This window comes from Eptesicus fuscus, chromosome 16, assembly GCF_027574615.1.
Source record: "Eptesicus fuscus isolate TK198812 chromosome 16, DD_ASM_mEF_20220401, whole genome shotgun sequence".
In the NCBI taxonomy this organism is placed as follows: Eukaryota; Metazoa; Chordata; class Mammalia; order Chiroptera; family Vespertilionidae; genus Eptesicus; species Eptesicus fuscus.
The window spans coordinates 63,220,639-63,244,827 of record NC_072488.1 but is presented as its reverse complement, the minus strand read 5'-3'; the positions used below and the strand labels follow the sequence as shown (position 1 = coordinate 63,244,827).

Here is a 24,189-nt window from a genome sequence, read left to right as displayed (position 1 = left end):
TGTGTACACCGCTCAAACCACACTGCTCCTCGCACGGGCTTTTACATCGCTCTCATGTTACTCTAACGCCAACTTGGTTATGAAGGCTTAGAAGCCGGATCATATCTTTAACTTGGTTGCAGCTTGTGCAGTAAATAACACTGTTTCAAACTCGTTTCCATGTCTGAAAACAGGAATAATAATAATTATAGGTGGCTGTGAGAATTAAGTGAGCTAATACATAGTTTCTGGGTATAGTGATTATTTAATAAATTTTAGCATAGAGAAAATATAAAATTCCTGCCACTCTTATCCCTTAGAAACAATACTTTTATATACATATATTACACAGTTAAGATAATAAATTATGAATATAGCTTTGTATTTTGATTTTTTAAAATAAAAATTCCCTGCAAAGTGTTTAATGGTTGTATATGTTCCATACTATGACTGTATATCCCAATTAATTTAACCATACTCAACTTTGGGCAATTGCATTGTTTAGCATTTTAATTATCCTATATAATACAAGCCTAATATGCAAATCGACTGAACAACGGAACCACTGGTGGAATGACCGGTCGCTATGATGCGCACTGACCACCAGGGGGCAGATGCTCAATGCAGGAGCTGCCCCCATCCCGCAGGCCCCAGGCCAGCCAAGGCGGGTGCCAGCGGGCCCCCCCCCCCCCTGATTGCCCCACCTGTCACCCCACAGATCGACCCTGATCGCCAGCCAGGCCTGGGGACCCCAACCGTGCATGAATTTTATACACTGGGCCCCTAGTTACATATAATATGTTGTCATAGAAACCTTAGTGCCTCCATACTATTCATTTTATCTACCTACAAAGGATATGGAAAAGAGAGAGTGGAATCATCAGTATCATGCATTTTTCTATTTTGTGTTCACGCTAAGCCGTGGCCCTGCTCATTACTCAAATGCTAATTCCCTTGTCATCAAATAGTCAGCTCCACTGTCCCTTCAGACACCCCGCCCCTCCCATGCAGATCAGGCAGCTCCTGGGCAGCCCAAGAAGGCTCACTTCTTAACAACCAAAATGAAATTCTTGCACTTTTCCTTTAAAATCTAATTACACAGCTTTCTTAGTAAAACACATGGAGCATGTTTTATGTGTTGTTGCCTTAATATGGTTTTATTTTGGTTTAACTTTTTGGGGCCATTTTTTTAAAACTGTATAAGTCGTCTGTTCAAGTGAATTTTTATTCCTCTTCTCTCTATATAAATCTATCTTTTAAATTCAAACAAAGCTCCAAATTGTTCAATTGTCCTCAATGTTCAAGTGGATTTTATTCTTATAAGCTTACACTTAAAAATTAATGGTATTTATGAAATACATCTGTTAAGTACCAAATTGCTCAGAACTTGTTAGTTTCTTTCTATTTTTCATCCTTATTTTAGTATATTGGAGACTAAGTGATGAAAGACTGACAAATCAACGACAATGAAGAAAATCTGTAAGGAAGTTTTGGGGGAGCATCCAGATTAGGTACAAGATGGTTGAGCTTTTCACTATTCAGTAGGTAGTGTTCATAGTGTAGAAATTAGCAGATCATACTTCAAAGCAAGTTATAGTCTGATAAAAATTACTTTTCTAAATGTTAGTTTATGCTTTACACTTCCAATTTACCTGACTGTTATGAATATTTTAATATTCTGCTAAATGAAAGAAATCATAATGTCATATAGAGATAATCAATTTTCAATTAACTCAAATTTAAATTCAATTAATTCAAATTTTTACACAGTAAAAATACATTGACAATAAATTGGACAAAAAGTAGATAACTTGGTCATATGTCTGTATTCATATATACCTATTAATTGAAATTTATATTTCCCCCCATAATTTGTTATTTTGGGGTTCATCTTAATATACATCATAGTGGGACTTTCCCCCCTCTCTTTTAAAGCTATTATTAAGTTAATGATTAGTCTTAGAATCAAGGACCTCTTAGAATAGTTAAGATAAACAATAAAATGCTGAGTGTTTCCTTATCTCTGCAGGTCTGTATTTTCTATGGTAAACATACGTTTGTATAGTAAGAAAAAAACAAAAGAAAATATGAACACTATGAATATACTTTCACCTATATTCTTGGTGGTGTTGAAAACAAGACAACAGGCCCAAATGGAATTGCTTACGCTAAGCCCCAATGTCATCAAACTGTAATTAATTTAATTACAGTTTCAGCCTCTCCCAAAAGTGGACTCTTAAACCGGTCCGTCAGGAGTCCCCTGACCAGCACCAGGGAGGACATCTGCCTGTGGACTCCCTGCGGCCCTGAAGGAAAGTCACAATCAGCCCACCTTTTGCCAGTATGACCTCCTCTCCTCTCCCTTCCGCCTCAGCCTTTCCTCTTGCACAGCTCCTTGGAGTTCCTTTCTGTCCACTAGATGGTATGCTGACTGACTCGTGAATCACGGAATAAAGCCAATAAGATTTTAAAAATTTACTCTGTTGATTTTTATTTTCTAACAGTGGGGAGAGGACAATTTAAACTTAGAGTTTCTTGGCTTTTTATTTTAAATATGAAATATTTTAGAAACCAGTAGTTTCTAAACTGTGTAGGTCCCTGTGTTAAAGAGTTGTGGGTCTCTAGAGAGAGGCACAGCGTGGCCTGGCCTCCAAGATCTGGAACCAACGGGGAGATGCGGAAGCAGTGACCAGGACGATGAATCTAAAAGTGAAACATGCCCGAAGACAGGCCAGGATGGGTGAGCAGCCAGGAATGCGTTATGGGAAAGTCCTACACTAAAATATTTTCTTAATATTAGAAAAAGCCTCCAAAATGTAATCATTTGGGCTGAGTACGTGGCTAGTCCATTAAACACTTTTGTCAAATGGGATGGATCTCAAGATGCGATCGACTTGATGGCAGCGCATCTCGTTATAAACCGGGCAGTAAGACACAGTGAAGGAGCATCCTCAAGAAACGAGTCAGCAGGCCGCGCAGAGCCAACGCCTGCCGGGCCTGCTCTCAGATCGGCCTGACGAGGCCCTGCAGGGAGTCTCGGTGCACGTCCCATCACCGTGCACGTCCGTTCTCTCGGCATCGGCATTACTCGCCCGGTGCAAGCATTACTGAGCACTGCATTTCCCGTACGCTCTGCTCTAGACGTTAGTAAAACATGAACGCATTTCCCCTTGACAGCACCCACAGCTATCTGTACTCTCGAGCCATCAGCCGGAAGAAGTCATCTTGCATAAACATTCTTTCCCAGCACAATCGGGCTCAGCAGTAATCTGCCTTTCACCCCGGCTCCCTGCAAGTCCTGCCAGGGAGGAAAAGTTCAAGACTGTTTTCCCCCATCCAGTGTTTATTCTTAGGTTTTTCTTTTTCTGTCCTCATTGAGGAAAAGCTTTGTGGTACTCAGAACTCAGTGTGAATTCTGATTCCAGCTCAGAGGCTGAGCTGCCCGGGGCTCTCCCGCATTCCTCCTATTCCCCGGGGCCTGCGGCAGCCGGGCGGGCACAGGCTCTGCTCTCTCCCTGCGGATCCGGGAGCTGGACTGTGCTGCGGGCAGCAGCCGCAGGGCCCCCTGGGTCTCCGCCGGTCTGCAAGTGCACATGCCAGAGAGCTCTCTCCCAGGGCACGAAGCCTGTACAGCCGGGTCGGAGGTCACAGGGCAGGAAGGATGGCAAGGGAGAGGGAAGGGGGAGAGGAAGCTGGGACCCTTACCTGCCTGTCTTCTGCTCCCCAGCCGGACCAGGGGGACGGCAGCTCGGGGCCAACCACTCTCTCAGACTGCCCCAACCACGTCTGCAGCGACGGCCAGCGGCTCGCTCCTGCCACCAGGGCTATAAATAAGGCACATCCAGAGCGCAGGAGATAAGAACTCAGCCCCTCGCTCCCGCCTGCCTTGTAAGGTATCCAGATGGGAAGGGGCGGCCAGCTCCCCTTGGCCTGCCTGCCTCAAGGACATCCCAGCCTCGCACGGGTCCCAGCCAAGGGGACAGTCCAGCGCCAGGGGGGGCCCTCACATTGTCAGACAAGCGCACAGACCTCGGCTTAGGTGGCTGGCCGTGAGGCCCAGAGCCCAGGCCACATGGCACCTCTGGGAGGTGGTGTGGACTTTCAGCGCCGCCTCCGGGAAAGAGCTCGCTGACCCTCTCCCCGGCTTCAGAGGCACTGGACTGGATGAAAAAGAATCCGGGAAGACCAAGGGATCGCGTGATCAACGAGGGGCAACGGGAAGTCAGGACTGGAATGCATTTTCTCCTGCCCTCTCTCTCCCATCCTCTCTGCTCACGAGTGCTTGCGAGGGCGTCCTGAGCCACATGCCTTTTTCTCTATAGAATTTAAACAGAAATCTGACCAGAGCCCTTTAAACCACGTGTTGGAGAGGAGAGAAAAGGCTAACTTGGGGGAGCAACAGTTCCTGATCACCCTTACATTTCTTATTTCTGTGGCTGGAGGAGGGTGGGAGGACGCCCGTCAGGCTCTCTGGAGGACTGCTTGGCAACGTTGTCTGCCGTAACACAGCGGCCCCAGGGCCTTATCCTAAGGAAAAATGGTGGATGTGGCAGAGATACAGCTAAAGGAACCTTTCTTGCAAGTTTTTAAATAATTGGGCGAAGTGGGAACAATCTAAATGGCTAACAACAGGGACTGCTATGGCATAGCCATTAGGGAACACTAACCTTTAGAAACATCCTGGGAGAATATTTAATAACATAGAGACAACATTGTAGCATATTGGTAATAAAAAGGCAGGTCACTTCAGGGGGAAATGGCGTACGTATTATATTACTGCACACAGTTACCCCATAAAGATACTTTGAAAGGACATGTGCGAATGTGCAAATGTGGTTATGGCTGATGATAGAATTTTGTCTGGTTTTATTTTCTCCTTTGGCTATATGTAATCTCTAAATTATTTACAATGACCTTTGATTTCTTTTATAATAAGAACATTAATTTCATTTAAAACCTAAGTTTCTCGAATCAGAAGACAGCTTTCTGTGTTTCTGTATTAATGAGCCCAAATTCACTTTAGGGTTTCAGGGTTTTTTGTCTCCCAGCCTTTGAAAAGACCTATGTAGGATCAGAGCTCCTTTCATGCCAATACCAATGATATGATGTAGCAGCATCAATAGAATCCTCGTGTGCCCGTCAAGGTCAAGGTCAGCCAAGGAGAGAGCATGGAAAAAGAAGGAAAAGAAAAAAAAAAGGTAAAGAAAAAAGGGAGGAGGAAGGAAATAAGAAATATAACAGGGTGATAGAATATAGCCAGCGCCCAGTCACCTTTGTGTGACCTAACAGCCTGTGCATGCTGACCAGGACGTAACGGAGGCACTGGTCTAAAGGAATGCACGTTCTGAAGGTGCCTTCCCTTAGCATGTAGCTGACCTAAATGCCGGCCTCCAGGCCTGGCAGCCACAGAGAGCACACCGCTCAGGGGGTGGGGGGCGTGGTGTTGAAGGAGGGGCCAGAGTGCCTGTAGAGGCCAGAGTGCCTGTAGAGGCCAGAGTGCCTGGCCTCCTGATGAGCAGGATCTGGCCCAAGGGGGAGGGGGCAGTTTCAAACTTTCGGGTTGAGCCATTGTTACAGGAGGGGGTGCTCTCAAACAGACACAGTGACCCAGGGGCCGAGCCTGGAGGCGGAGGCTGAGCAACTTTCTGGCGTGTTCTTTGGAACTTTCAGAACCAAAGCCCTTCTTGGCCGGTCCCCTCATGCCTGCCGTCGCCGCCTACCTCAGATTTCAGCCCTCTTACTCATGGGCACGTGCCCTGCAAGAATCTCAGAAGAAGCCGGGACTGCAGCCTGGATCGGCCCTGCTGGGGTGGGGTTCCCCTGAACCGGGCAGATGAGTGCCTACGGGCTGCCCGGGGCTCTGCTCGGAGGACGCTGGGCCCGGCAAGGACCTGGGGTGCACACATCTCGGGCAGCCTCTGTGAGGGCTGGGGTAAGGGCGCACTCGCCGGTGCGGCTCGTTCTCAACTCCAGGAACAGCTCGCACACTGTGTGCGTGTGTGTGTGTGTGTGTGTGTGGTGGGTGTGGGATGGGGGGTCACCTGGGAGGGGGGGTGCCTGCCGACCTCCACTGAATCTGCTGGGCTGGGCCGGACTCTGGGACCAGCTGTGCGGGAGGCTCCTGCGCATGTGGCGCTGGCCTCGCTCCCGCGCGGCCCCAGATGACATGCTGACGCCAAAACTGAAGGACGTGTTGGTCTGGAACAAACACCTTGATTCTGTTCCACAAACATGTTTTGGGCCCAAGGAACCAGAAACTGTGGGCTCGGGACAGGAGCCACGGAGCTCCCGGCGGGTCCCTGGGCCCCAGGAGTTCGCCCCTGGCCACCAGCCCGGCCCGGGCACCACCCGCCAGCACCCCGGCTCCCAGGCGCTCGCTGGCACTGGGCCAAGGCCCAGGACGTCTCCTTGCTCACCAGCACCATGAATTCTTTCCCCACAATATCCAGTAAGCGTCTTCCACGGGCCAAGCACTGAGGCTGGCTCCTGGCTCCTGAGCCCAAGCAAACAGCAGGGACCTCCGTCAGGAGCGCACAGCCTGCCTGTCCTGTGCTGTAGTCACATCACGTGCGCCTGAGCCTCTCGCCTTGGGCCTGGCACCCCTTTCTCTCCTGGTCACTGTAGGTGCCATTTACTGCCGGGCCACCTCGGTCACCTTTTTGGGTGATCACTGTCATCAGTGCCTTGCCGTGGGGTGGGCAGCCTTCGCCCTCCTGTGCACCTGGCCCTGCGCTCTGGAGGCGTTTGCCGTGGGATGGGGTGCCGCCCCAGCCCCGGAGCGCAGCACTGGGCGCTCTGAGCCCGGCTCAGGGAGTGTTACCAGGGCCAGCAGGGCCCGCAGCCCTCTGCTCCCGGGCCTACCTTCCCTCCTCGCCCCCCTGAGCGGGGAAGGCACACGGGCGGGCGAAGGCCCTGGCCCCAGGGCGGGGAGCTAGTCTCTGCCCCGCACACATCTCCCTGGCTGGACCTGTAGATCCCACGCAGACGCAGGCGAGCGGCCAGCGAGTCAGAGGACAAGCAGACGGAGCGCGAGGACGAAGACCGCCCGCTCTCCGCTGGGAGGGAGTCCTCAGGCCGCAGCGCGGTGCCAGGGTGCCCAGGGCACGGGTTTGTGAAGCGAGCCGCCCACGCCGCGTCTATCCACCGACGCCTGCGGGACAAGCCGCGCTGGCTCTGGTCCTGGTTTCCACCAGCGCCTTTCGTGGCCCGCTCCCCTCACTGAGAGCTCTGCTTGAACATTCCTCCGCTCTTCCCAGAATAACCAGCGGCAGGAACGTTGCATAAACGCCCGGTCGTGTAAATACGGCTGGGAGCCGCTCTGGAAAGTTTCAACCTGAGAAATCGCGCCACCGTCTGCTGGCGGAGAGTCCAGGCTTCCCCTCTGTTGGAGCGTGGCTTGTGCCGAGCCAGGTGGTGATCACGCTCCCAGGGAGCCCGTGAGTGCCCAGGACGGGCTGAGCTCGCCTCCGTCAAGATCCCCGGGACCCAACACCTGGCTTTGCTGCAGGTCACAGGCCAAGATACGCACAAACGCAAGGGCGCCCGCAGCGCTCCGCACGCAGCCGCCCGGGCGCCAGGTGCCGCGCACTCTGGTCTCTCTCCCGTAAAAGCCCAGCAACCCTGCTCGTACCGTCTTCACCTCACAGTTCTCTCTCTGACAACAGCTGGGGGACGCTCCGCCTGGAGTTACTGGTACCCCAGTGAGGATCAAACATGTCCAATCACAGGATGAAACTTGAACCGGCGACAGGTCAAGCCTCAATCAGAAGCCGAGGGCGAATTTGGAGGGGCTGGGCATTCCTAGTCCCCGAGTTTACACGTGAAACGCTCCCAGGTGCGCCCCGTCTGTGCTGGGGTTAATGAATGGGCTGGACTCGGGTGGGCTAGCCTGTAACCCTAGAACCCCTTACAGGTACCGTGTGGCGGGACCGGGGGAAGCCTGACCTCCTCGGAGAGGCGATGCTAGGCCTCCTGGAGTGACGGGCCCCAGGGACCTCCTCCCCCTCCCCCCCTCCTTCCCGCCCCCCCCCCCCCCCCCCCGCCCAGGTGGCTGATGTAAATGAGCATCAAAGGGCTCCTTTGTTCGCTGGCGTTTGGGTTGGTTTAGCCAGTGCGGGGACCTGCAGATCAGATGAGCCGAGGGTGAGGTCAGGGCCACAGGGGCCGGGGTCCTCGGGCAGGAAGGCTGCAGGACCCCGCAGGGAACAGTTCCTTGTCCTTGACCCGAAGGGCTAGGCATGCCGTGCTTTTCCGCGGCTGCCCCATCCCGGGTCCTGCACTGGCCCTCGCTGACCCCTGACTGCTGCTCACACCTTTGTAAATAGCTCCTTTGCCAAACCTGAGCTCCACTGACCTAGGTGGGGTGTGGCATCTCTTTCTGCCGGGACCCTGAGTGACCCAGAGAGGAAAGCCGAGCATCTTCCACCGCAGTTAGAGCGAGAACTGGTCCACTGCCCCCCGCCCCCCCCTCCCACCGCCCCAAGCTGTGAGAGAATGGGAGGGGTGTGGGTTCCACGGTGGTGCTGCCACCATGTGGCCAGCAGTTTGCCTCAGAGGATGGGATTGCCTGGCACCCACTTAGTGGGGCACAGAAGCCTCCAGATTCTGGTGCAGTGAAGATGGGGGCAGGGGTCCCAGTAACGCCAAGACGGGAGTTTGCGGCCATGCTGGTGGAGAGTGGGTGCCCAGAATCCTGAGTTGTTTCGAGGGAAATAAAGCAGTATTTCCCGCAAACCCGTGCTTATAGGCTGATACACACATGCTTTGACAACGCCTGCCGTGTGCTGAGCTCCGAGGGCGGGCAAGGACTGCGGGGGGAGCTCGCCGGGTGTGCAGGCCTCCAGACCCACCTGCCAACCACGGGCCCAGGCCCTTCCTCTCAGGGCCGCAGCGCACAGGACGGTCGTTAGGGTAAAACACTCATGTCACTGCTACAGTCACTCCAGTCTTCATCTGCTTGTTCTCCTTCCTGCAGAGGGGGGGTGAGGCGACCTCTAGGCTGTGGGCACCCCAGCCTGTCCCCAAAGAGAGCGCCTTCCCAGAGCAGGAGCCGCCCAGCCGCTGGAAGCCTCCCGTTTTCCTGAGAGCCTGGGCTGTCCTCAGGGCGACACCCAAGGCCAGGCTAATGACAGGCCGGAAGGAAGGCCGTGGGGGAGAGCAGACCCGCCCCGCCCCGCTCTTCAGCAGGGAGACACCCGTCCCCCCGCTCAGCAAGGCTGCACTTCCTCGCTGCCCACTCCTCTCCTCCGGCCGCTGGAGTCCGCAGGGCCAGGAGAGGCAGCACCCACCCCTCTCCTGCGTTCTCAGGTGAGGTGCACCCTCCCCGTTCCGATGACTCAGGTGTTGGTTGATTCTGCCGGATCGCCATGACAGTAGGAGACAGTTCCCCTCGCTCAACCTAAGTCCACCGGGCTGTCCCAGGCCAGACGCACCGCAGCAGGCACCTCCCTTAGGACCCAGGGTAGCGTCACCTCATTGCAAAGGACCAAGCCAGCCACGGATGGTGAGGCAAGTTGTTTTATGAGTCACTCAAAGCGCAGGCCTCATGACTCACACTGTGCTTGCAAAAGCCAATAATTGTAAACATCCTAAATGCCCAGACTCAGGAGGAAAACCATAAGGTAAATACACTTTTTAATTAAAAATTTTTATTGTGGTAAAATACACATCACATAAAATTTACCATTTTAACCACTTTAAGTGGACCGCTTAGTGGCATTACATACATTTACACTGTGGTACATTTACCTTGTTTTACAGCCAGAACTTTCATCTTCCGCACTGGAGTTCCGCAGCTGGTGAACGGTGGCGGGGAGGCCGAAACTTCCCTCTGCCCTCCTAGGTTCCCTCAGCTGGTCCCAGAACCAAACAGACACAGACAACGTAACAAGGGAAAGCAGACAGACGTAATTACATGGGACATACGGACACCCACATACACGGAGAGTCAGAGGCCTCACACAGGGAGAGGCTCCGAGGAAGAAATTGAAAATTAGGTGAATGTGGCCTCCTGAGCTGAGGAGGTGAGACGCCTGGGGCGTTGGAGGGGAAAGGCCATTGCAGGACGATCAGAAGAGCAGGTGTTCAGCAGCCAGGAGTTGGTTCTGCTCCGTAAACAGGTCAGGAAGGATCTCTCATCTCTAGTGATAGCGCTTATCCTGGGCAAGGCCCTCGTGTAAATTCTTCTAGGTCGTTAAGAGGGGAGCAGAAGTGTCTCCTGCGCCTGCAGGGCCTCCATTGCCTTCCGCTCAAAATAACCACAAGCCCACGAGACCCCACAGTAACTCCCAAATCCTCCCTCTCTTCAGCCTCTGGCCTCTCTCTCTCTCTCTCTCTCTCTCTCTCTCTCTCTCTCTCGTTGACTGCTCCGGGGACCTCATGTGAGTGGGATCCTACAGTGTGGGGGCAGCAGAGGGTGCAGCAGCCCTGCACCGGCACCTGTTCAGGTAGGCCCAGCAGGGAGGGCCAGTTCCCAGGGCGTCCTTCCACACACCCGGGGCCACAGGCAAAGTGGACTCATGAGCACCTAATTAATTCGTAGCAGTATCATCACGTGGGCCTGGTACCACCGGTGTTCAGCCCCCAAGACTTCCGGGGCACACAGGCTTGGTGCCCGTTCTATTGCTTTGTCCTTGATCGTATCAAGGTGAGGCGACCGGTAAGCAGATGAGGATGATTTGGGTAAGGGGTGGGGCACAGACAGAACCAGTGCCTGCTGGGCAGGTCTGTGGAGTGACCGGGGGAATCACATAATGACAGAGCGTGAGCTCTCCGGGCCTGCCCTGGGCTGCCGCCCGCTCACCTAAGGATGAGGTGCTCCTCAGAGGACAGAAGCTCCGCGTGAACCAAGGACAGGGCGGGGACTGTGCGCACCGTGTACCCGGAGGAAGCAAGGCTGCGTTCCGTTTTAAGAAGCTGCTCACCTGAATCCCTGCCTCCACTCCAAACTCAGCCTCCAAGGCTCTTAAGACAATCCTTTCTCAAGAAGAAAGCAGACATCAGAATTCCTCTTTTTTTTTTATCATTACCAGCCACAGGTATGTAAGTGAGCCTTGTTCTAGTCGCCAGTAATGCGCTTTGAAAGGTTCATTCATTCACTCATTCATGCATTCATTCAACACATCCTTATAGGTTGCCTTTTATGAGGAAAGTGCTATGTTATTACACATAACCTAGGTATTCACTTCTCAGAGTGGCTTCTCATTACTTAAAAATACCTTTATTTTCGCCATATTAAGGAGAAATTTCTAGATGAAATTCATGTTTAGTGATTCATTTCTGAGGTCCTAATGGCCTCCACTCACTTTGCTTTATCTTTAGCCACTCTTTAGCTCTGTGGCGTGGAATTAAACGTTTGGGCCTCGTACAGTTTGGAAACTCATCTCATGTATACGAAATGGTTAAGAAAGAATCAAAACCCTTGAAGACCGCCATCGCTGGCACCAGCTTGTGCTCTGCACGTGCGCACAACTCCAGACATGGACCCCGGTGAGAAAGAGGGCGGGAGGCACAGCCCACAGCTGTTGCTGTGATGACGAATGTTTGTTTTCTGTGATCTTGGCAGTCACTCCTGGCAACTAATTGGTAACCCAAGCCCTGGCACTGGCCTGGCCAGGAGCTGATGGACAGCCTCTGTCTCCATGGCGGAGGGCAGGTGGGTGCTGATCCCGCAGCACTGTGAGGCGGATTTAGGAATGGGCGCGGGTACCGGTTCAGGAGACAAAGAGTAGGTGGTGGTAAGTACCAAGTAAAACATAGAATTCCTGAGTTTGGAAGCCGATGTCCAACTAATTGTCTGATGCTAAAATTCATTCAATGCAGTTTCATAATCTTGAGATAAGGGAAGACATAAAAAACGAAAACCATAAAAAATGAATTAGGCTCCAGCCAGTTTGGTTCATGGTTAGAGCGTCGGCCTGTGGACTGAAGGGTCCCGGGTTCGATTCTGGTCAAGGGCATGTACCTCGGTTGCAGGCTCCCAGCCCTGGTTTGGTGCATGCAGAAGGCAACCAACTGATGTGCCTCTCTCACATCAATGTTTTTCTCTTTCTAGGTCTGTCCCATTCCCACTCTCTCTAAAAAAAAATCAATGGAAAAATATCCTCAGGTGAGGATTTAAAAAAAAATGAATTAGGCCACATTCAGGGCAAAAAATACCTTGTACAAAGGTAAAAAGGAAGAAAACGGTGGTACATCTACACAATGGAATACTACGCTGCGGTAAAAAAGAAGGAATTCTTACCATTTGCAACAGCATGGATGGAACTGGAGAGCATTATGCTAAGTGAAATAAGCTAGTCAGTGAAAGATAAATACCACATGATCTCACTCATTTATGGGTAATAAAGAACATTACAAACTGTTGAACAAAAATAGAGGCAAAGAAGCATCGAACAGACTGTCAAACTACAGCAGGAAGGTAGGGGAAGGTTGTGGGGTAGGAAATCAACCAAAGGACTTGTGTGCATGCATAGGAGAACAACAAACAGACACAAGACACTGGGGGCAAGGGGACGAGGGCAGGTGCCGGGGGGTAGGGGAGGCCAGGGGGAGGTCAGCGGGGAGAAAAAAGAGAGAGACATATGTACTACTATTTGTAATACCTTAAACAAAACAAAACAAAGGGTAAAAAAGCAAACACAAACTTGAGGAAAATTTTACGATATGTAGGTCAGAGTATTAATAGCCCTAATATAGTTTGTATAAGTTAACATGACAAGATAAACAGTCCAATAGAAGAGCAGGTAAAGTACAAAATTCACAGTGATTTTTTTTCTTTTTTTAATGCTTTCTTTTAAATTAATTTTAGAGAGAGACAGAGGGAGGGAGAGGGAGAAAGTATAACATCCATGAGAGAGAATAAGTGATGGGCTGCCTCCTGTATGCCCCCTACCACAACCTGGGCATGTGCCTGACCAGGAATCAAACCCGCCACCTCTCCACAGTACAGCAGTTTTCAACCTGTGTGCTGCAAGTGGCACAGTGGGTGTCACAAGAATTTTTAAAACATGCCATACATGACTAGTTAGTCAGGGGCACCGACCTCTCTTCCCTTAGATCAGTGGTTCTCAACCTTCCTAATGCCGCGACCCTTTAATACAGTTCCTCATGTTGTGGTGACCCCCAGCCATAAAATTATTTTCGTTGCTACTTCATAACTGTAATTTTGCTACTGTTAATGAATGGTAATGTAAATATCTGTGTTTTCCAATGGTCTTAGGCTCTACAGCAGTGGTTCTCAAAATTACAGTTATGAAGTAGCAAAGAAAACAATTTTATGGTTGGGGGTCACCACAACATGAGGAACTGTATTAAAGGGTCGCAGCATTTGAAAGGTTGAGAACCACTGCCTTAGATTGTCCAATAAAAAATGACAATAGCCAACCTAACATTAACCATCCCTTGTGAATAAATCAAAATTATACCAATTTCTTGTCATATTGGCAAAAACAATATTTTGAGTGTGCCACAGGATTTGAGTAATTAGTTTGTGTGCCACGAAGTGGAAAAGGCTGACCACCATTGCTCTGGCAGCATCTTGAGAAGAGGGTGACGACTTTTTAAAATGGGCCAGTCTCACAAGCAGTAAATGAAAGGCACATTGAGGCGGCATAGGTAGACGAGGCATTCGTATCCGCCCACAACCACATCAAAGTTACAGCTAAACCACAGGACAACCATCATTCAGAATGCCTGAGGTCTGGCTGAATGGAAGTCCTACAACTAGAGAAGTAAAGAAGCCGCAGTGAAACTGGTAGGAGGGGTGAAAGTGCGGGACAGGCTGGTCTGATGCCCATGTGTGGCGTGTTTTTAATATGGAGAGATATCTTGGCTGCAGAGGTTTATGTGCCAGGAAGAGAAGTCCCTGTGACTTCGGGCTATAAAAAACCAGCGGGAAATGTGACACAGAGGCTGCTGTAGTCTCAGGTGTTCCTCTTTTTTTTTTTAAAAAATATATTTTTATTGATCTCAGACAGGAAGGGAAAGGGAGAGAGAGATAGAAACATCAATGATGAGCCCAGTTGGCATTGCTCAGTGGTTGAGCAATGACCTATGAACCAGGAAGTCGTGGTTCAATTCCCAGTCCGGGCACATGCCCAGGTTGTGGGCTTCATCTCCAGTGCAGAGCTGCAGGAGGCAGCCAATCAATGGTTCTTTATCATCATTGATGTTTCTGTCTCTCTCTCTTCCTCTCTGAAGTAAGTAAAAGAATATATTTTAAAAAAAGAAACATCAATGATGGGAGAGAATCATTGATTGGCTGTCTCCTGTATGTCCTTACTCAGACTCACTCCCTCTGAGCTCCAGCACTGGGGCAGCAGTTTGAAAGGATCTAGGGACAAATGAGGGGGAACTAAATTGTCTGGCATCCATCAGGGCAAGAACTGGGGGGCAGCTTTCTTCCAAACAAAAATGCTGGCAGAGGTTCCTATGCTGAGACCTCCCCCAGCACAGAGCCAACTGGCAGGCGCCATATCTGAGTTTCCATCAACCTGGCTCACATTGTGTGCCTGGCCCTGGTGATTACTTAAGACACTGCCTCACCCAATTTGCAGCCCCACTCAAGCTGTTTGCAATGGTCTTTTCCTAGGAATAGCCTGTCCTGGCTCAGCCTTCACATTTTTCTAACATCTCTCAAACAAGCAGCAGCTGGCCTCAGCATGCCCTATACCTCTCAGTAAGAGGCCCCAGGCCTGGCACTAGCAGCAGCTGGCCTTGGTTCAAAGTCTGGCCTCTCCTGGGCATCTCCAAGCCTGACACAAGTAGCAGCCATCTGCAGATGGCTCTGTAGCTTGTGCCAGGTGGCCTCAGGCAGGGCACAGGCAGTAGCTGACTTTGCACCTCCTGGGAGGCCCCAGAGCCAGTGCACTGGTGGTCAGCTTCAGACCATGCCCGATCAAAACCGTACCACATACACGAGTGAGACACTCAAGGGGCAGACTTGGAGAGCACCAAAGCCTCATTGAAGCAAGTCTTGCTCCATAGGGGCATCTACTGTACAGCAGCTCTTCCACTGTAGTCACAGCTGCTCTGCACAGCCAATTGACTTGGTGGTCAATCCCTCCCAGTCATGCCAACAGCAAGCAAGGCTCAACTACAATAGGATAGATAGTGTGCACAGCCCATGCAGAGGCACACCTAGAATACTCAGCTCAGGTGACTGGGGAGGCTGAGTCACTGGGCCCTACAGGACACGTACTATACAAGACCACTCTACCAATTCCAGAGAAATAGCAGCTCTACCTAATACATAAAAACAAATTCAGGGGGAGGAAACCAAGATGGCGGCATAGGTTGAACACCTAACCTGCAGCCTGGCACAACAATTTCAAAAATACAACTAAAAGTCAGAACGGACATCATCCAGAACCACAGGAAAGCTGGCTGACTGAAATGCCCACAACTAGAAGGAAAGAGAAAACCACAGGGAAAATCAGAGGAGCCGTAGGAGCCTGAGGTATGGAGACACGGGCGGAGACACGAGCACGCGTGCGTGCGGGGAGGACGGAGCCGCAGAGGACGGGGTGGCTGACGGCCTGGCCAGCGTTCTCTAGTGGGAAGGAGATAAAAGCTCCAGATTGCGTTGAACCCCAGCTCCGACTGCACTGAATCCCAGTTCCGGGCGAGACCCTGGGAAGCCAGGCGCATGCTGGGGGAATCTGGGCTGTAAGGCGGAAACGCAGAGGAGTGGCGAAAGGCAGAGCTCTGGAGGTGCGCACGGGAATGCGCGCAGAGGACGGACTGTTGCCTGTGCCGCTGAATTGCCCTGGCGGGGAGGAGAGAGGGGCTCCAGACCATGCTGAACCCCAGTTCTGACTGCGCTGGGCCCCGGTTCCGGGCGAGACCCTGAGAAGCCAGGCTCATGCTGGGGGAACCTAGGCTGTGAGGCGGAGACGCAGGGGAGCGGCGAAAGGCAGAGCACCGGAGGCGCACACGGGAATGCGCGCAGAGGATGGTCTGTTGACTGTGCCGCTGAATTGCCCTGGTGGGAAGGAGACAAAAGCGCCAGACTGCGCTGAGCCCCAGTTCCGACTACACTGAAACCCAGTTCCAGGTGAGAATCTGGGAATCCAGATTCATTGGGGGAGAGACTAGACTGTTTGGCAGCGGGCGAAACTCCAGGGCGCTTTTCTCTCAGAGGTGTTTGCAGGGAGTACAGAGGGACACTGAGACCCAGGAACCTAATAGGGCGGGGCTGATGGGAAGCCAAGGCTGTAGGCTCCACCCTGAAACTCCGCCCCATCCAAGCTGAGCACAGAGGCTTTTACAGTTTTGCAAGTCTAGTTGAATAAGGCTGTCTCCCGGCATAGACACAGCGGATCCTCACAGCCAATTGGACTGGAGGTCAAATCCTCCCAGTGTACCAACAGCAATCAAGGCTTAACAACACCAAGACTTTGCACTCAGCCCACAAAGGGGGGTATCAAGAGCGACCACCTAGGGAGATTGGGAAAGCTGAGCTACTGGCCCCTATAGATCACTGACCACACAAAGCCACTCCATCAACATAGGGAGGCAGCCAAAAGGTGGAGACACCGAAGCAGGTCACGAATAGAAGGGATGAAGGAAAGTAAACTAATGGATGACACAGGGTTCAGAGCCACATTTATAGGGTTGCTTGGGAGTCTTCTGGAGGACCAAGATGGCAGCGTGGGGCAGATGCCTGATTGTTGCCTACCACAACAATTTTGAAACTACAGCTGGAGGGCAGAGCGGACACCATCCAGAGCAATGGCCGGGGGAATTGCTGAGGAGGAATTGACCGATGGGAGTTGGAATCGGGAAGACGAGGCCCCGCTGGGTCCTGGATCCGGGTGCGCTCGCCTGGCGACTGGTCGCCGCTGCAGGCCCGAGTGCCGCCGCAGCGACCTTGGACCAGCCCGCCGCCGTGAACCGGGCGCACCGGAGCTTCGCCGAGCTCACTGCCCACTGAGTTCCGCGGCAGCCGCCCAAGAGTTTTGAGAAAATGGCCAAAGGAATTGCTGAGAGGAAATTGACCAACAGGAATTGGGATCAAGAGGACGAAGACCCGCTGGGTCCCGGGTCCGGGTGAGGCCGCGTGCCCCTGGGTCCAGGTGAGGCCACATGCCCCTGGGTCTGGGTGAGGCTGGGTCCCGGGTCCAGGCGAGGCTACGTGCCCCTGGGTCCGGGTGAGGCCATGCGCCCCTGGGTCCGGGTGTAGCTGGATCCCGGGTCCGGGTGAGGCCGTGCGCCCCTGGATCCGGGTGAGGCTGGGTCCCGGGTCCGGGTGAGGCCGCGCGCCCCCGGGTCCGGGCAAGGCCGCGCGCCCCTGGGTCCAGGTGAAGCTGGATCCCGGGTCCGGGTGAGGCCGTGCGCCCCTGGATCCGGGTGAGGCTGGGTCCCGGGTCCGGGTGAGGCCGCGACCCTGGGTCTGGGAGAGGCCACGTGCCCCTGGGTCTGGGTGTAGCTGGATCCCGGGTCCGGGTGAGGCCATGCGCCCCTGGATCCGGGTGAGGCTGGATCCCAGGTCCGGGTGAGGCCGTGCGCCCCTGGATCTGGGTGAGGCTGGGTCCTGGGTCTGGGTGAGGCCGGGTCCCTGGGTCCGGGAGAGGCCACGTGCCCCTGGGTCCGGGTGAGGCCACACGCCCCTGGGTCCAGGTGAAGCTGGATCCCGGGACCGGGTGAGGCCGTGCGCACCTGGGTCCGGGTGAGGCCACGTGCCCCGGGGCCCGGGTGATGCTGGGTCCCAGGTCCGGGTGAGGCCGCGTGCCCCTGAGTCGGGGTGAAGCCGTGCCCCTGGGTCCGGGCGAGACCAAACCAGAGGGAGTCAGACCTGCATTACCACCATTTTTCCACCATCCAGAGCTGAAAAGTCAGTGCCGACATGTACACAAAGGAACTGGTGGACATTGAAATTGGGTCTCCAAAGAACTGTTGGTCCAGAAAGAAACTCACTACAGACTGATTCATTTGCCTGTCAGCATAACTATTATTGCTCGTCTCACATTCGGTTCTTATAAGTATATTCCTAGTAACACAGGATCTCACTCATCTAGGGGAAATGATGAACAACATAGACTGATGAACAAGAACAAGGAGGCATCGATCGGACTGTCAGGACTCAGAGGGAGGGTAGGGGAGGGTGGGGGTAGGGGGGAGAGATCAACCAAAGGACTTGTGTGCATGCATACAAGCCTAACTAATGGTTAAGGACAACAGGGGGGTTGGGTGGGGGATGGGAATGGGGGGATGAGGACAAATATGTGACACCTTAATCAATAAAGAAATAAAAACAAAACAAACAAACATAAAAACAAATGCAGGGAAATAGGCAAAGTGTGGAGACAAAGAAACATGTCACACAATAAAGAACAGAAGAAATCTACAGGAAAGAACTCAATATAATAGAAGCAAGCAAACTACCAGATATAGAGTTAAAAACAATGGTTATAAGAATGATCAAGGAACTTAATGAGAGCTTCAAGGGTCTTAGTGACAACTTCAAGGAACTTAGAGAGAACATCAACAACATAAAATAGGACCAGTCAGAAATAAACATACACTAACTGAAATGAAGAATAATTTATAGGGAATCAACAGTAGAGGATGCCGAAAATCAAGCCAGCAATTTGGAATATGAGGAAGCAAAAACACCCAATCAGAACAGCAAAAAGAAAAAATAATAAAATAATATGAAGATAGTGTAAGGAGCCTCTGGAACAACTTCAAGTACACCAACATTTGCGTCATGGGGGTGCCAAAAGGAGAAGAGAGGTAGCAAGAAATTGAAAACATTCTTGAAAAAATAATGACAGTAAACTTCCCTTACCTGGTAAAAGAAATAGACATACAAGTCCAGGAAGTGCAGAGAATCCCAAACAAGAGGAACTCAAAGAGGCCCATACTAAGACATATCATAATTAAAATGCCAAAAGTTAAAGACAAAGAATCTTAAAAGCAGCAAGAGAAAAGCAGTTAGTTACCTACAAGGGAGTGCCCATAGGACTGACAGCTGATTTCTCAACAGAAACTTTGCAGGCCAGAAGGGAGTGGGAAGAAATATACAAAGTGATGAAAAAAGGGGTGGGACATCTATAATACTCTCAACAATGAATATTTTAAAAAACAAAATAAAGAAGGAAGTAAAATAAAATCTAACCTCTCATGCCTAGCGAAAAAAAGAAAAAGAAAAGAGAGAGGCAAATTGAAATAACAGTGAGATGTAATTTTTTTGATCATATTTTTTTGGATCAGATGTAATTTTTTGGATCTACAGCAGTGGTTCTCAACCTGTGGGATGCGACCCACAGATTGAGAACCACTAGCAGGGTCACCTAAGACCATCGGAAAACACAGTTATTTACATTATGATTCATAACAGTAGCAAAATTATAGTTATGAAGTAGCAACGAAAATAATTTTATGGTTGGGGTCACCACAACATGAGGAACTGTATTAGAGGGTCGCGGCATTAGGAAGGTTGAGAACCGCTGCTATAAGACATTGAAGGAAGAAATTGAAGAAGATACAAACAAACAGAAGGATACAGCTTGCTCATAGATCGGAAGGATTAATATTGTTAAAATGTCCTTGTCCTGGCCAGTGTGTCTCAGGTGGTTGGTTGGGCATCATCCTGTGTACCAAGAGGTTGCCGGTTCAATTTCCAGTCAGGTCACATGCCCGGGTTTTGGGCTCAATCCCCAGTGTGTGTATGTGTGTGTGTGTGTGTGTGTGGGGTGGGGGGGGTGTGTGTGTGTCTGAGGCAGCCCTTTGATGTTGTGCTCTCACATCAATGTTTCTTCTCCCTTCCTCTTTCTCTATAAATCAATAAACTATTCTTTAAAAAAGATGTTCTTACTACCTATAGCAATTTACAGATTCAAGGCAATTTCTACTAAAACACCAATGGCATTCTTCTCAGAATTAGAATGAGTAATCCTAAAATTTATATAGAACTGCAAGGACCCTGAATAACCAAAGAAATCATAAAAAATAACAAAGTGGAAGGTATTATGCCCCCCAATATCAAACTATATTATAAAGGAACAATAATAAAAACTTAATAAAAACAGGGTGGTACTGGCATTAAAACAGACATATAGATCAATGGAATAGACTAGAGAGTCCTAAAATAAATCCTTACTTATATGATCAATTTAATCAATGACAAAGGAGGCAATGCTATACAATGGGGCAAAGACATTTTCTTTAATAAGTGGTGTTGAGAAAACTGGACAGATACATGCAAAAAATTAAATTGGACCACTTTTATAAAAACAAATTCAAATTGGATAAAACACTTAAATGTAAGACCTGATGCCATAAAAATCCTAGAATAAAATAGTCAGTAAACTCTTCTGACATCACTCTTAGCACTATCTTTTAGGATATGTCTCCCTGGCCAAGGGAAACAAAAGAAAAAGTAAACAAATGGGACTACTTCAAACTACATAGTTTCTGCACAGCAAAGGACAACATCAACAAGTGAAAAGATAACCTCCTGAATTGGAGAAGATATTTGCCAATGATATATATCTGATAAGGGTTTAGTATCCAAAATATATAAGGAACACATACAACTTAACAGCAAAAAACAAACAAAAAAAAAAAACAATTAAATTGGGCAGAGAACCTGAATAGACATTTCTCTACAGAAAACATACATATAGCCAATAGATATATGAAAACATTCTCAAAATCACTAATTATCATGGAAATTGAAATTACAACCACAATGAGATATCACCTCACACTTGTCAAAAGGGCTATCATCAATAAATCAGCAAATAACAAGTGTTGGTGAGGATGTGGAGAAAAGGAACCCTTATACACTAATTTAGAAATAGTTCAACCACTATGGAAAACAGTATGGAGATTCTTCAAAAATTAAAAAATAGAGCTGCCCTATAATTCAGCAATTCCAGTTCTGAGCATTTAGCTGAAGAAAACAAAAATACTAATTAAAAAAGATATATGCATCCCTATGTTCATTGCAGCATTACTAGTAATAACCAAGATATGGAAGTGACCTTAATGTCCATCAATAGATGAATGGATAAAGAAGATGTCACACACACACACACACACACACACATGCTTGAATATTATTCAGCAATCAAAGGAATGAAATCTTGCCATTTGCAACAACATGGATGGAGGGTATTATGCTAAGTGAAATAAGTCAGAGAAAAACAAATACAGAAAAAGACCCATAGATATAGAGAACAAGCTGATGGCTGCCAAAGGGGAAGGGGGTGGAGAGATGGTAATCCTCCTATATAATAAAACCCTTATATGCAAATAGACTGAACAGCAGAATGACTGGTCGCTATGATGCACACTGACCACCAGGGGGCAGATGCTCAATGCAGGAGCTGCCCCCTGGTGGTCAGTGTGCTCCCACAGGAGGAGCGCCGCTCAGTCAGAAGCCAGGCTCACGGCTGGCGAGAGCAGCTGCGGTGGCGGGAGCCTCTCCCACCTCTGAGGCAGCGCTAAGGACCCCTGGGGGGATGTCCAGGGAAGCGGGCCTAAGCCGGCAGATGGACATCCCCTGAGGGGTCCCAGACTGCAAGAGGGTACAGGCCAGGCTGAGGGATCCCTTCCCAACCCCAGTGCACGAATGCCATGCACCGGGCCTCTAGTAAAAATAATAAAGAATAAAAACAAATCAATGATTATCTTTGTCCCTCCCCAAAAAAGGAACTTAAATGAAAACATTAAGCTGCAGATAGACCTATGTAATGCATTTATGTAATATACTATACTGATTATTTAATATGTTTACATATCTATCTATCTGGATGATTATAAACTTGTTTGGGAATTTCACATATGCACACTTTTGAACCAGAGGAAATGGAATATACACTTTGTCCAATCCAGGAGCTCCTTTGAGCAGGCTGGCTGCTGCTGTGAAGCCTCAGGAAACTGGGAATGGAAACCCTGTTTACCTTAGTAAAACCGATTTCCTGTGTGGGAGCCTGGGAGGAAGAAAGCCTTTTAAAAGAGGCTATAACCACTCTTAAAGCATTCTTGGACTTTAAGAAAATAATAGTTGGCTGTGTTACTGGTAAGTGCAAATGTGGTAGAAACACAGGGATTACATTTCACCTAAAGTACACATGAGTTAAAAAATCCAGCAACGGAGAGACTTGGTTTTACTGAACTAAAACAGTTGGTGACATTTGACAAAATCAAGATGTTACCATATTTGTGAACCTCTCCTTGAGACGCCTTGTCCTCTAATTCACGTCATGGTGAAACCAAAATGGGAGGCGTTGAGTCCGAGTTTGTGGTCTCGAGAAGTGGAAGCATAAAGCCGCGGACAAAGAATAAAGTAGCGGAACCGAAGTTCACTGAGAGCATCCATGAGAATTAAAGCCTAATAGTCCATGTGTAGAGTCCCACATGGCCACACGCCACGTGGGCGCAGGGATGTGCTCTCAGCCACAGGCACCCATGCTTTTTAATTTAGGGGGTGGGTAGTCTTGCTAGCTCCTAATTGGTCTTCCCACAGAATTCTGCCTTGGCATTATCCTTGGGATTGGGTTATACGCCTTACTGTCTTGTGATTGGTTATCTGCGCGATGCCTGTCTTAGCAATATCCATACATTTTAAAGTTCAGGCCTCCGCCCAAGTGGTTTCCGGGTTCTGATTCCTTTCACGTGGTCCCACCCCATCTACCTAGCGTCCTTCTGCCTCCTCAATGGCACCGCTTCCTTGTAGTGTATGAGTACTGTACCTGAAGGCTCTAGGCACCATAGACTCACCAGCACGCATAGGGAGTGGCCTCGGCGCACGCGGATTCTTCGGCGGTTCGCTGGTGCTGTAGTGGAGATATTTTAACAGAGACACCAGCACTAACACTTAACCCGGGAGGTGAAGGGTGCTGAGAAGAGATGAGCAATGGTTCATGGACTCCCACCCTCGGGCAGGAAGCTGAGGGCTTACAGGAGAGCAGGGAGGTGGATGGGATGGAAAGAAACGGCTGAGGGGAAGGAAGGAAGTGGGGGTGCGGGAGAAGAGGGTGGGGAGAGGAGAAAGGAGGGAGATAATGAGAGATGTGCAGCCAGGAGTGAGTGGGATCATAGTTGGGTCTTCCTGATAGGAAGGCATCCAGAACGTGAAATGGCTTGTGAAAATGCCACTAAACTCCCCAGCGATTAACTTGGCACGGAGATGGGGCTGATTTTCAAAGAAAGCGCCAAAGCCATAAAGTAGATAAAAGAACCTTTTGAGCGAAGCATCGAGTGAGGAGCTAACTCCGGAGGCTCCCTTTCTCCCAGGCACCACTGCCTGTTGCACAGTCTCAGCAAGAAAACGAACGACAGAGAGAGCAGCTGTTTCACGGCGACGGCTATCCGCTGCGACACACACATGCGGAAAGTGCACAGCGTTTGCCCTGTGTTCCCGTCATCGTGATCTTTGTCATGACAAATCAGGAGGAAAGGGCACCGCATTACTGTTCTGTTTAGGACCGGAGTAAGAGCGCATTGAGCAACGAGTCAACATTTGTGTCCTCTTGTGAAGGCATCAAGATAAGTAATTTCTCCTGCTTTCGTCTTTGTTTTGACATGTTCAGGCACAACCAGAAGGAGCATTTCAGTCCTGAGTGTCATTGCCCTGTGCTCTTCATGTGCATAACGACTTCCTGACTTCCTCTCGCTGCTGTCAGCGGCTGGCAGGAGCCCTGATTGCAGGCTCCTTGGCCTGAGGGGTTCTCGCGGGGACCGCTGTGCAGATCCCAAAAGAATGTGTGCATTGGCTGATGGTGTCCCTGAGAAAGTCAAACAAACAGAAACAAATTAGAAATGTCTGCAGCTTCCCGCTTATCACATTCTTTCATTATAAATGGGTGTATTTATGGAAAGTAAGCTTTTCTGAGTAAGCCGTTTTCAGTAACTTTCCAGAAGCAAAAGACTCAAGGTCTGTTTTGCTTAAATTGAAAAGAAAAATGTAGGAGGGAGGGGAAAGGGCAGGGAAGGGCAAACAAAGAGGCTGATGAATGTAACCTCATTTTGTGGAACCACTTAAGGTTTTGTCTGGAAACCTTGACCGTGGCTGTGGCCAATGCTCTGATCCTGGCATGATTTCCCAGTGGCTCTATCTATGATCTGACTTGATCAGACTGGCCTTGGATTGCTCTCCCCACCACCACCCCCCGCCCGCCCCCAGGGCCGTCTGTCTGCAGCTAGAGGGCCGAGGCCCACTGCGCATGGTTTCCGTGGTTTTAGTCGTGCACCTAAGGT

General features: G+C 50.0%; 1 protein-coding gene across 1 annotated transcript in view; it reads right to left on the bottom strand.

The window, feature by feature from the left end:
* Positions 1 to 6,147, bottom strand: part of FHL2 (four and a half LIM domains 2) — a 76,270-nt gene extending 70,123 nt beyond the window's left edge. Inside the window, exons 1-2 of the mRNA XM_054727948.1 lie at positions 6,045 to 6,147; positions 3,685 to 3,860 (exon numbers count right to left, since the gene is read on the bottom strand). Of these exons, the coding sequence (XP_054583923.1) occupies positions 3,685 to 3,860; positions 6,045 to 6,147 (279 nt within the window). The remainder of the gene's footprint in view (positions 1 to 3,684; positions 3,861 to 6,044) is intronic.
* Positions 6,148 to 24,189: the final 18,042 nt, after the last annotated feature.